This window comes from Urocitellus parryii, chromosome 7 (genome assembly GCF_045843805.1).
Source record: "Urocitellus parryii isolate mUroPar1 chromosome 7, mUroPar1.hap1, whole genome shotgun sequence".
NCBI classification, from domain to species: Eukaryota; Metazoa; Chordata; class Mammalia; order Rodentia; family Sciuridae; genus Urocitellus; species Urocitellus parryii.
The window spans coordinates 169,465,873-169,479,581 of NC_135537.1; the positions used below are offsets into that span (position 1 = coordinate 169,465,873).

The 13,709-nt window shown below is 48.1% G+C and overlaps 1 protein-coding gene across 1 annotated transcript in view; it reads right to left on the reverse strand.

Annotated features, from left to right (window-relative positions):
- Positions 1-8,278: 8,278 nt before the first annotated feature.
- Ern1 (endoplasmic reticulum to nucleus signaling 1) overlaps positions 8,279-13,709 on the reverse strand; it is an 83,807-nt gene continuing 78,376 nt past the window's right edge. The window contains exons 19-22 of the mRNA XM_026402239.2: positions 13,350-13,477; positions 11,126-11,249; positions 10,685-10,752; positions 8,279-10,090 (exon numbers count right to left, since the gene is read on the reverse strand). Coding sequence (XP_026258024.2) covers positions 9,878-10,090; positions 10,685-10,752; positions 11,126-11,249; positions 13,350-13,477 — 533 coding nt within the window. The 3' untranslated portion in view covers positions 8,279-9,877. The remainder of the gene's footprint in view (positions 10,091-10,684; positions 10,753-11,125; positions 11,250-13,349; positions 13,478-13,709) is intronic.

Below are 13,709 nucleotides of genomic sequence, written 5' to 3' on the forward strand. Positions count from 1 at the left end.
CTCTGATGCTTGAGAGTACCTCCACAGGCTCTTGGTCCAAACTCCAGGGAGTCATTCCGAAAAGCCAAACTGCGCAGTATTGAGGAAAACAGGGCGTAAGCAGTTCACGGCCGGCAGCTGTGCAGCATGAGCTGTTCCTGCATAAACCAGACTTTCTCTGGCTTGTCAGAGGTGGCTGCCCTCTGCATTTGGGCACAGGCCAGCAGGGTAGACAAGGGTAGATAAGGTCGTGGTGGAGGGGACTGGATACGTGCCTGAGGCGAAGGCCCCCCCTTGTGTGTAGCCAGTTTTAAGACCCCCTTCCATGCTTCCTTAGGTACCATTTGTGCCAACGACATTTCTTTGCTGGCACCAGGCCCTACGATTGCTAATCACACCAGGATACCAGGGGTTGGGGCAGGAGGGAGGTCAGTGACAGCTCTGGGCTGGCTGAGTATGTCCTCGAGGACTGTGTCGATTTCCCGTCCTGTAATGAATGCCAGAGATACTCAACTTATACAGAGAAAACGTTTGCTTTGGCTCACAGCACTGGAGGGTTCAGTCCATGCCTGGACGGCCCTTTCACTTTGGGACTATGGTACCTGCTCACAGTGGCAGGAGGACGAGGCAGAGCAAAACCACTTGTCTCTTGGCTGTGGCTGGGTGTGAAAGAAAGAAGGTCCTGGAGGGAGTGTCACTATCACCTTTAAGGGTACTTTCCAATGACCTAAAGACCTCCCACTAGGCCCCACCTCTTCAAGGTCCTACCACCCCCAATAGCACCATGGACTGGAGACCAAGCCTTTGCATGATATTCAAGATCCAAACTATGGCAGGGACTGAAGCCTGCCTTGGAAGGAGAGCACCATGAAGAAGGGGGCTCAGGAAATGGTTCTTACAGAGCTGTCCCCTGTCTCTAGGGTCTAGACCCTGTCACCAACACTATTTCGAACTCTCCTAAAATCCAGGGGACCCAGTTAAGTTTGAATTTCTGGTAAGTTTTTTCTGTATGTCTCAACTATTGCAAATTATGATTGTTGCCTATTATGAGCGTATATGTACATGGAAGTGTGTGAGTGTGTGTGTGTGCATTTTTTAAAGCTCTCCAGGGAATTCAAATGTGCACAGCATTGAGAACCAGCACACAGGGTGGAAAAGCAGAAAGGCACTGAGGCATGTCACATGCATGGGGTCATCCAGCACTCAAGAGAGAGGAAGGGAGACTAAGGAGGTTCTTCTTCAGAGCAGGGGTGGGTTTCTCCTTTTGGATTCAAACATTATGGTACTCCACATGGGTGCCGAAGCTGGACTGCAGACCCGCCGTGAAGTCCCCAAGGCTGCTTCTCATCAGGCAGGGCTCCCTTTCTTGTACTACAGGGGATGAGTCCACCTGGAACTGTCAGGTTGTAACCTGTGAGCCCACTCTGGAAGCTGCACACATGGTTCTGGTGGTCAGCCAGGGTTAAGGCCTCTTTCTTCTCTTCCCCAAGCATCATTTGGTCAACCCTCCTCTATACGCCTCCTTCTCCAATTTTGTAGCTTCTGGGCAGATTGCATACCATGTCTATAAATTTCCTTTCCTTCTCTGCTGAATTTCTGGTACATTGCACATTGCCAAGATCATGCTAAGTAAATGTTTATTGAACTCAAGCAAACGCCTTAGTTTTATGAGACAGTTTGCAGCAAAGGGTCTCAAAGATGAGCATTTTCTGGAGGGTTTGCTAAACCCCAGACTATTGGGCCATCTTGAGTTTCTGATTCAGTGGCTCTGGGGCGAGGCCTGAGGACATGCATTTCTAACAAGTTCCCAGGTGATGCTAACATTCTCCATAAGTTCATCTGGAGAGCATGCTGCTCACAGAATGAGAAAGTGTTCTCGATTTCAATAATGTCCCCTTAATCACAATCACAAGTGGAAATAGGTATGGAACAAATGCTGAACAGGGCCAGGAAGGTTAGTGTTTCATGGTGGGCTGAGGCTCAGTGGCTGATGGGCTAAATAACCGGCTGCAGGGTCAGCCAGGCAGAGTGGAGTTACAGGGATAATTTGTAAAACATTGTCTTAGAGTTTGGTACACAGTAAATACTCAATGAAGTTTATGTCTATTGTTACAGCTGTGCCTGGACATGTATCTATCTCTGTCCCTGTTGGTTGTGCTCAAGGACACCTCAGTACATGTATGAACTACTGCATGGATCCACAGAATGCCAGACTCCAAGATCATTTCCATAGTCCATATTCTGTAGTGTTAATCCTTAAATGAGAAAACATTGTGAATATGTATCAACTGAGAAAACTACCAGCTAATGAAGAAATTGAGTTTATGAAACCAAGCCCCTCGGTTCTTCTTTAGTCTGGACCCCAAAATCATTCAAGCCTCACTCTAGAGTGGGGAGGCAATGGGCTGGTCACCCAGGCTTACCAGCTGAACATTTGGCGCACTGAAGGAATGGGGCAGCCCACAGGCGCCATCTTGTGGCCACCGTGAGCAAGTGCCCCGCCACCCTGTCCAAAAGGCATGACACCTACATTTCCCAGGCAATGTGGCTGTGACAGATCACATTCCTTCACAATTACAAATAGGTTTGCAAAGAGCTGGGATCCTGAGTTTTAAGGCGGATGATCTATGTAGATGTATAACTTTATCCATAAACATCCAATAGCCAAAGAGCTGATGGAGGGTCTCTAGAGGGGGAGATGCCAGCTTTCTGGAAAGTGTGGGTGTCCCAGTGGCCACCAGCTACCCTTTCCTTTGTTGCATGGAAGGCAATCAAGCCAAGATGCTCCTTAGTCTTTCCCCCCCTCTCTCCAGGTATTTATGCTTTTTAAACAGTTCTAATTTCATATTCTTTCTGCAAATACGACCATTAGAGCCTGTGATGGACACCTGGCAGTTTGGGGGCAGCCTGGCATCGGTAGGGGAAAGTTTTTTTTTTTTTTCCTTAAACATTTCTATAAAGTTACCAAAGAATCCAAAGGGAGAGTCTCTACTGGAGGGTAGAATTGAACATACAAGGACCAGGAAGGGGAAAAGGAAGCATTTATCTTTTTATAGTTTTGGATTTTGACTCATATGTAAATAATGCTCATATGGAAATTTTAAAAAATTAAAATTAGAAACAAAAAAAATTAAGCAAACCCAACCTGGGAATTTTTTCACTTTCTCCCCCAAACTAGGGGTATGTAGAATGCAGGGCCTCATGCTGGACCAGTGCTCTACCACTGAGCTATATCCCCAGCCCTTTCTATTTTTTTAATTTTTTTTTTTTAATTTTTGAGACAGGATCTCACTAAGCTGCTTGACCAGCTTGACCCTCAACATTATGATCCTCCTGTTTTGCCTTCTGGAATAGCTGGATTACAGGTGTGCATCACCACATCTGGCCAATTTATGCATTTTAATGGATGAATGTATGCCATTTACTTCTGTTGTTTAAACTTTTCCTGTATTCTAATTTTGTGCTTTTGTTTGCTTACCAGTTTTCTTCTTCCTTCTCTCTCTCTCTCTCTCTCTCTCTCTCTCTCTCTCTCTCTCTCTCTCATTTCTTTTGGTACTGGAGACTGAACCTAGGGGTGCTCAACCACTGAGCCACATCCCCAGTCTGTTTTATATTTTGAGACAGGGTCTTGCTAAGTTGCTTAGGGCCCCACCACGTTGCTAAGGCTGGCTTTGGATTTGTGATCCTCCTGCCTCCGCTTCCTGAGTGGATTATAGAGGGCAAAGGGACAAGAGGGAAGGGAAGGGACAAGGCAGAGTCATTGTTTGCTGGACTCTCTGAGAGGCCCAGCCCTCTGTCCTGCTGTCCTGCCTGCTCTACCCCCACGGTCCTTCAGCGTGGTCTCCCAGTGGCTGCCAAGTCCTCACCAGCCCTGTTACTCTGCCCTCAGCAGCTGTCCCAGAGATGGGCTCATGATCTGGGTTTGGGCCTTGGCAAAGGATCTGATCTGGCCAGTCACTCACTAAGTGAAAGCTGTTAAGTATTTTCAATCATGAGGGAAATACTGGGCTCAGGGACAGAGAATAAGGCCAACAAGTGAGGCCTTGTTGGCACAGGATGCCCCAGCAGAGCCTGGTCCACAGTGAAAGGCAGGCAGGTTGGCAACAATCTCTTGAAGCTATAGTGCATATGGGCAAGAATGACCCAGATGGGCCACATATAAAAAGACAGTACAAGTGGCTACATGGGCTGACAGGAAATAGACATGTATGATCCTTGTATGTCTGGCTATATGTATTAAATGAAATCTAGCCAACATACAGAAAATGAGCAACTTCTTATAAGCCTGGAACTGACTTGTACAAAGCATCTGACCTCACCTCAAGGCTGTCTTTGGCCAGTCAACCCTGTCTGTGACAGCATGGGGCAGAAAAGAAGAGTCTTTTAGACTCTGGCCTCCCCTGCATCTCTCTGCTCTCAGAGGCAGCCAAAGGGAGCTACCAGTCGGCTGCCTCCTGGGCCGGGCCATTTCCAGGCTGGATCTCAGCTCTGCTTAGCAGCCCCGAGGAGAAACCAAAGGCAGCACTCTTTCTCCTGGGATGTGGCTGTCTAAGACCCAGTGCTTCAGAGAGAAGGTGTGTCTGCGGTCTCAGTGCTGTTCCCAGATGTTGGGAGATGCCACATAGAACTGAGCACCCCTTAGCCTTGAGTGGTGACAATGTGGAGATGTGGCCAGCCAGCCATGGGCTGTGTCTGTCAACTATGAGCACTGAGTGCACAAAGTGGACTGGGAACCGACGTTGCCCCTCTGTCTGGGCGGGCCTTGCTCTGCCATGATCCCCACACAGCTCATGAGATGGGCATGGTCTCCCCAGATGTCAGTCAATCTGCTGACAGCAGACACCAAGAAGCCAGACTCAACCCCCTGAAACCTGACCCTGTACCTCATTTGAATGGCTTTTTCCCAATAAAAGGGTTCAGCACGTGCTCCTCTCTTTCCATGGACCCCTAAGGTCAGAGGTCTCTGTGTGGTTATTTCGTGTAGCCCAGTTCACCTGGAGTGACCCTGAGTGTTTTAGTCATGAGATGTGACACCCAGAGTCCCTCCAGCATGATATGAGGAGGGGGCCAGCGTCCATGCAGGCCCTGCCTCACTGTCCCTTTGTGAGTGGCCCCTGTCCTGGTGGGGGAACACGGGGAGCCTCACCTGACTTCTCCAGACAGGATGGGGCTGTGGGAGGAGAGCACGCTGGAGGGTTCTGGGTGTGAGTGTGGGGACATCTCGGGTGTTGGTGCCGTGAGCCCACCAAGACTCCCCAAGGGCTCAGCTGGCCAAGTAACCTGGATGGGTCTTCTCCCGCCTAGGAATCCTGCTGGCAGAATCCAGACCCCGCTTTTGGAGCAGACTTCTCACTGGCCACATTCCTAAAAATGCAGCCCAAATACTACTTTTGGGCACTTTGGCAATGTTTCAGGTAAGCTTTTCCCACAAACTGCCCTCAAAGAGGGTGCTCCAGGTCCTGGGTCCTGCTGTTGGGCCAGCTGCTCAGGCCTCATGGAGCCTGCCCCTCAGAAAACAGCAGGAGGAGCCCCTGCCTGTGAGCTGGGCTCAAGTCCCTAAGAAAATACACCAACTCCCAAATCTAAAACTACCTTTATTTGTTGTTGGTTTGACGTAAGATGCCATCATCAATCAGCAGACTATAAAACTGTACAAGAGGTACGAAAATAGGCCGTTAACTCAGATAATGACCCTCAGATCATCAAGCTTTAAAAATACACTTAAAAGTTGTACAATCTGGCATTTTATAAAATATAAAGCTAAAAAAAATTTTTAAATTCCACAAAAAGGATTGTACCACACAATTAACACATACCAACCAAACATTAAACCATCCACAGAGAAGACATGGTGGCACAGATTTAAAAAAAAAATCACCTAAAAATTAACATCTTACCCCGACCAAATTATTCACCCTTTAAAGACAAGACTACTATAAGGCATCCATCCGTGGAAGGATAAGTAGGACTCTTCCTTTTCCAGTTTTGAATTGGTCAGGGGCACTGTCCAAACAGATGATATGCTCTAAGCAAGTGCAACCGTGACTGGATATACTTCAGAGTAAAAATTAAATAAATATAAATAGGTTCAATAAATAGGTCATTGCAAAAAGAACACTACACAACGTTTGCATGTGAGAATGCCGCATAGTTGACCAGTAATGCTTAGGTGAGTGGGGACTCCCCCGTCACAGCTTTAGGGACACTGGGAAGGAATACTGTACCCACCAACATGGAGAGCAGGAGAGGCCCAGGTGGGAACTTTGGCTGGCAGTGTTGGTTAAGGCTGCTCCAGGGGGAGGCTCATGGCAGATGCGTCCTTTGTTTATTTTTGTGGGCTGGGGATGACACTCAGGGCCATTTTGCATGCGAGGCAAGCGTGCTACCACTGAGCCGTCTCCCCAGCCACAGAGGTGTCTTTTGTGGCTTTCCAATGAATACAGAAAGGACTTAGATGTCTACACATAAAACTGGAACCAGAGTTACTCACAGGAAATCACTATTTTATAAAGAAAACAAAGAATAAGAAGAGACAGATACTGACAAGATAATGGCCCGACTTGGGGGAACTGGGGGAATATGGGCTTCCTGCACAGAGGCCCAGGACCTTCTGCCAGGAAGGTCACCCAAACACCCAACTGACACCATTGCTCCCGGATGTGGAGGGATGAGCAAGAGAAGCGTGGTTTCAGAAATCAAAGATCAAAAAGAAGGACTTCTGTGCTGGCTCTTCTAGCACCTTCTAACCAATGATTGACTGAAGGAAATGAACAAGAGGCAGACAGACAAGGATCTAATGAATGGAGGGAGGATGAACAGTGGGCAAAACCACACCTGGCCAAAGCCCAGCTGCTGAAAAGAAAGCAGCCAGGAGGGGAGGGCCCAGTGACCCGAGGGGCTGCTTCTACGTGAAGTTCACCTCAACAGCCAGTTACTGCTTTACTGGGGCAAGAAAGACCTGCCATCCATAATGAATCACATTCACACAACGCCCCTCCACAGGCTCAGGTCAACCCTGACAAGAACCAATCCTCCAGGGTTGGTGGAAAGAAAGCACTTCCCTGGACCCCCTGCCCTGCAGACCTCCAACCCAATATGGGTCTGTAACTGTCCAGTGCCGTCTCCATGAAGAGCCTGTGACAGCTGCTGCAGTGAGAGCAGGACATTTGCATGTGGGTTTCACCTTCAGCCACCAGATGCCCTGGTGACGTGCTGAGTGATAACAGCATTCCTCAAAGTGCCAATGCTTTGGTGCCTAATGATGGACACGTGGTGCTCTTCAAAAACTGAGACAAAAGGCTTAAGAAGCAGCAAGAGAAACGTGGCTCATGGGCAAGAGAGGCTTCACACACAGTCCAAGACAGATTTAAATGAAATACAGGGTCCTCTGATTCCTAACAGATGCAACTCAATTCTGTCTTAAAGGTGAAGACAGCAGACTTCTAAAAAGCTGAACAGCCTTCTGGGAATCACAGAGGCCTCATGACTTGGCCTAAAGGTGTGCAGTGCTGCGGAGCTGTTCCCCTCAGTGCTGAGCAAAAGGGGAAACTGGAATTCTAGACTCAAACTGGATTCACCAGATGATGCCCAGGTGTTTTCAAAACAAGTGCCTGAGTCCCTAGAGATGAGGAGAGAGAACAGAGGGATGGTGACCTGGCCAGAGCCCATGGACTCTGGGATGGGGGCAATTTTAAGGCAGAGGTGCAAACCCCAAACGCACACCCTTCCCCACTGCTGGGGTTTCTTCGTAGCACTGATGTCTTTGTGGGTGACTCTCACAAGCAGCTCTGGGAAGGCAGGCTGTGCCTATCTGGCCCATCTCTTTCTTTGGCACCTGCGTCCTGCCCAGTGCAACGCAGTAAGTGCTAAAATAAAATGTGCTGGGTAAAGGGTTTGAGGAATTTGGGTGGTTAGCAGATCATCTATCTGGTGAGTGGAAAAGGCATCTGCAAAAGCTGTCTCTCAGTAAGTTGGGCTAAAACAGGGAGATGACACCACAGAGGGCCACAAGAAGCTGCCTGGGTACTTCCCGAAGGGAAAACCAGCCAGGAGAAGGAGGGGAGCGGCAGCCTCAGAAGCAGGGAGTCCTATTAGATCACGTGTGGCGCCTGCTCCACTCCTGATGCTTTTTCGGGCTGTCACCTCTTGGACTCACTAGCAAAGAGACCTGTACAAGTCTACAGAGAGCACTGTGAAGGCAGACCAGGTATAGGGGACAGAGCCAGCTGTGTTCCTGACTATGTGACAGGAGACACCAGGGAGCCAACCAGAGTGCTCAGGCTCTAAGGTCATGAGCAGGTTCTCCATGAGGTTAAAGATGTAGGGTTACATTAAGAAAAAGGCCACTTTAGTCATTAAGAAAGCAGGGAACTGAATAGAAAGGCAGAATAAACTTTGGGTAAGTGACCTGATGTGAACACAAGCAGAAAACCTCTCACGGGAAGCAGCACCCTGTGGCTGCGTAAAGCTGACAGTGCTGCTCTGACGCGGACTGGCTAGACACTCAGCAGACCAGGAGCTACAGGAAGTTCCCACAGAACATTCCCCCCGCTGCAGACCCTGACTGCACCGTAACCTCTAAGCTCTCGGGAGGGAAAAGACAGAAGTTTTAACTGAAACTAAAGTTAGAAATGAATATTGATTGATTTTAGGGGGAAAAAGGTACTGACATAATTTAGGGAACATTACTTTGACATTAGTACATTTACATAGTGTTACTAGAATGTTTTGCTCTTCAGCATTGGAGAATAATGGTCTACATGGGAACACTCTCAAGAGGATGATGATTTTTGGTACCACACAAAATAGAAGATATCTTGCATTTCTTCCTCATGAGTAAGTTTCAAGTTAAGTTTCGCTTACTTATGCTAATTAGCATTCTACAGTATGATCAAAATAGATTAAGATTTGCCAGGAAATAGAAAGCTGGCCCACAAAGCCCACATGACCCTGGCCTTGGCTCCCAGCCCACAGGCTCTCACTCACCACGTGCATCCTGATCTGCTGGTCTCGGGGACAGAGGGGCCTTATTGCTCACAAGCTGGCTCAAGGTCTTCTCTGCATAGCCAGGAGGCTCCCATTCAGTGGCTCCCCTCTGCTCCTGAGGGCCTGTCCCTGTCTGGTGTTAGCTGCCCTCCTTGATGGCTAGGGAACTCTTCCCCTCTGGCCCCAAATGGCCTAGGACACAATCCACCACAGGGCCTCCATTCAGGCCCTGGTATGCTGCCAACTGCAGCCTCCAGAACAGAGTGTCCTCTTCATTTCCAGAGACTAGATACACCTCAGCTGCCCACGTGCATGGCTGAGCCGTCCCTAACTTTACGCCCCATGCTCACGGCTTTGCTCCCTGGGGAAACACTGCTACCAGTAGCCAAGGAGCCTCTGGGTGCATCTGTGATGAGGTTCCTTCTCCCCAGGAGAACATCTCCAAACGTCCTCCTCCTCAGCACTCCTTACCTCTCCAGCCCACTCTAGCAGAGGCTGCACTTCCTGCATCCCAGCCTAGCTGGTCTCAGCCTGCAGGCCACACAGAATTCCTCTGCTCCCCTCCTGAAAGGCCCTCAGCTGACATCAAATAGGAATTATAAAAAGAGACAAGCTGAAGTGAGTTCAACCAGCAGAGGGTCCGCGGTGCTCCCTTCACAGCCTCCTTTGCAGACATCCTTGGGCTACAAAGTTTTCAGGGCCAGCATCCTCCTAGTTTCCTATAGGTCATGAGGGCCACCTCTCCCACTTCTTGGGGTCAGCATTATCGTCTGCTGGCTGCAGAGTGGGCAGCTCAAGGCACTTGGTTTGGGAAGCCTGGTCTCCCTGCTAAGCTGGGAGGCATCAAGCTCTGGACTGCAGAGACCAGGTCTGCAGTCACAGCTGGGTCACCAGAATGGAGGGACTGCCCTGGTCAGAGGGCATCTGGAGTCACTGGGGGCTGGGGCTCCAGGGGCTCGTGGAAGTAGTAGGGCTGGAAGAGTCTCTCGTGGCTGCACAGCTCCATGGCCCGGTAGGTGTGTGAGAGGAGGTGGGGGAAGCGGGAGGTGAAGTAGCGCACAAAGTCGTCGGGAAGGGAGCCCAGCGTCTCCCGCACCTCCACTGGGAGCTCCCGGTAGTGATGTTTCTGCATAGGGAGGCAGACACAGAGGGTTAGCAGCTGGAAGACACAGTGCTGGCTGCTTCTCTATACAGGAAAGGCACATCCCACAGTCCATCCCAATCGTCCTGCCTCCCTCCCCTCCTTTAGAGAGAGGCCTCGAAGCAATCGAGGGGGCTGGGGTCAGGCTCTGTGGCAGAGTGTTTGCCTAGCACGTGTGACGCATAAAAATAAAATAAACAAATAAACTAAAGGTATTGTATCCCTAAAGACAAGAAAGGCCCCCTCCCTGAATCTCTGGAGACCAGACCCTGTGTGAGAAGGTGCCCAGAGAGTCCCCGTTATAATATTTGTATGGTGGCTGGCAGTCAGAGGGCATGGGAGTCAGCAGAGAGACCATGAAGGACACAGCTCAGAGAGGCTGCTCTCCAGAGCTTAACCCTGTACCTCAATGTTCCTGGAGAAAAAAGACCCGTATGAGGGAAGAAATAGCCTCTAACTTGTCAAGTCTAGCCTCTGAGAGCCGGAAACCAGCATGAGGAAAGGACTTGTAGGGACAGATCAAAAGAGGTGGGTGCCTTGTGTGGCCACCTCCCCTCCCAGCACCCACAAGCCCTTCACCTTATTTCTCATGGCTCGAAGGAGATCTCTGACGGAGCCACCTTTGTAGGTTCTGAATTTACGCAGATCTAGAAAAACATTAAGGGATGAAATGGCTAAGAAATTAACAAATTTTTAAAAGAAAACAATTCTTAGAGTCCTGGGGATTAAGCAACTGGACTGAAATGTGACATCACTTTATTTATAGTAATAAGAGCAGATGCCCCACCTCATATCTGAGGGTGGCATTAGCATGAAGTCACCTCAAGGTTGCAACCAGATCAGAAATGCCCCCCCCCCCCCCCCCCCGTCACTATCATTAAGCTGTCACTCTAAGATCAAACATCAAACACATCAGTATGACCACACCCAGACCACACAGAGTCTCAAACCCGAGGGTGGGATCTGGAGCTTGGACAACCTGCGGTGCCATGTCCCTGCTAACTTCTTAGAAATGATCACCTGTCTGGAGGGGGACAGTGATGTTCTCCCGCCAGTCCATCTTCACCACTGCTCTCCCGCCTCTTTCTAACTGTCGCACTATCGGGCCATCCAGGGACTCCTTTTCTATTCGGTCACTCACGTCCTGCCAGGGAAACAAGGCAACAGATGCTGGTCAGTGTTAGAGATGGTGAGCGCTATAGGATGCACACGCTGGCCCACAGAATGGCCACTGCTGTGTAGGTCTTAAAGAGCCTGTCATTCCTCTTTGGGCCCAGGCTGCTCCCAGAAAATACCCAGCACCCTGCCTCGCCGGCTGGCCGACTCCTCCCCACTGAGCACTGTGTGTGTTTCTCACTAGGACAGGCCCACAGAGATCATCTCACAACTGACCATGAACACATCTCTGGAATCTCTCTGTCTCTCTCTCTCTCTCAAACACACACAACCATGTTTACACAGAGCCATGTGTAATCTATATTTGCCAAAACAAAAAAAGAAAAAGAAAAACCTCTATAATCCATTTGCAAACCATGCTTTATCTATCCATTGAAACATGCTCAAATCCTAACTAGGAGTGTTGTCACTCCTCATTTGAACATTGGAAAAGACAAGAAACCAAGCCTTCTTTTTAAAGGAAAAACTTGGTGTTGAGAATATGGGATCTGGAGGCCTCTTTAGATTCAAGCCCTGTGCTGTGTTTGGTTCTGGTAAGGAGAAAGAGGGTCAGGAGGCACCCTGAGTACCAGCCTTTCGCATCCCCACCTGTAAACAGGTCACAACTGGAGGGAACGAGGAGCTATGAGCCAGATATGTTAACACAGACTTAGATAAGCTGTAGTTTTTTCTTGACAAAGATGAAGCCAGAATGGCTGAACACCTGATCTGTAATCCTAGAGAAAAGCCTTGGAGAGGTTAGATTGCCATACGGGGCACAGTAGGGATGTGTTTCTGAGGTGACATGGATAGAAGCCAACTGTATTTGCAAGACATGACTTAGAGATGCTAATCCTAAACCACGGTGACGCGGAGGTCCCTTTGTGCAAAATTTTTTAAAAAATTGTTTTTTAGTAGTAGATGGACACAATACCTTTATTTAATTAATTTATTTTTATGTGATACTGAGGATCAAACCCAGTGTCCCATATGCTAAGCTCTACCCCTGAGCTACAACCCCAGCCCCCAAGTTTTAGCTTTATTCTATATTTTGCCATCGAAGTGGCCTAGACTTGAGAATTTGGAACAGTAATCAACCCTAATGCTACACACTGCTGCCCTGGGCCTGCCCCTCCCAATCCAACCAAATGGTTACTAGCACCTGCTGTGGGCCAGGCAGTGTCCTCCCTAGGAGGTGGGGACAGAGCAGAGAATGAAGTAATCACTCCTGACCACAAGAAGCTTATGTTCTGGGGGCTTCACATAGCCAAGACCCCAGTGGGACTCTAAGACAGTGTGATGGTCACTTCTGCCAAGACCCAGGAGGAGCCACTCTACCCGATGAGGCTGCTCTTCAGAGCCATGCTGTGCCGGTGGGAGGCATCTGGGTGAGTTATGCTCAGGGCACACCACATGAGAATGGAAGCACAACCTCCACAAAGCCATCTGGAGATGTCACACAGTCGCAAAGACTATCCAACCACCAAAAGCAGTCACAGTCATTGATTCTATAATTTAATGTCACAGAATCTGTCCTAAGCAAAATGAGAGCTAAGCAGAGATTGGGTAAAAGATGACAGAATAAAAATCCAATATAGGGAAATGTTCAAATTTATGACACTTGAATGAATTTATATAATGCCTGAGATTTTCTCCAAAATAATCAGGAGTGGGAAGAGGGTGAAAGTTAATACTTGTTGATGGTGGGGAATTGGTAAAGGGGAGTTCTTTGTAATATCTGATCTACTTTTTTTTGTGTATTAGCAAATTCCATAATATAGAGTTTAAAAATTATGGCTCATCCATATGATAAAATAGTCATTAAAATTTTAGAACTCTAACATGAGAAATACTTAAAACACTAAATACAGTAAAATAATAATAATAATAATAATAATTCCTAACTATATGTATGTTGTAACCCCAATTAAACTTTTACCAGTATGAAATAAATACATTAACCTGCCGCCATGGTTCTATTTTGGTTATAGCATTCTGAGTCTTTTGTTTTAGTCTTTGTCCTTTTCTCCATTTTCAAAATCAGGAAGACATGAATGAAAGCTTGGGATGGAGAAACAGACACATGTACCTGAAAGAACTGCAGCTGCTTTTCCAGGCTCCAGAAGAATGGGTGTTTCAGAACATGCTTCGCTGAGGGCCGCTGCTGGGGATCCATGGCGATCATTTTCTCTATCAGCTCACGTGCAATGACGTCTTCTGCAAAGAAGGAATATAAGTGACCCATTATTAAACCCAAAGTCACAACGAAATACCAAAAACCTTTAAAATCTGCATACCTTTGAATGCAGGATTCCATTTAAAGGAATTAACTCCAATAAGATAATTAAAAACTCACACCAAACTTCAGCTAATAAAGGGGAGTCCTCTGTGTGTTTTGTGAAAGGAGTGATTGAAAATAACTAATAATGGGGACTTGGGAGACACTCTG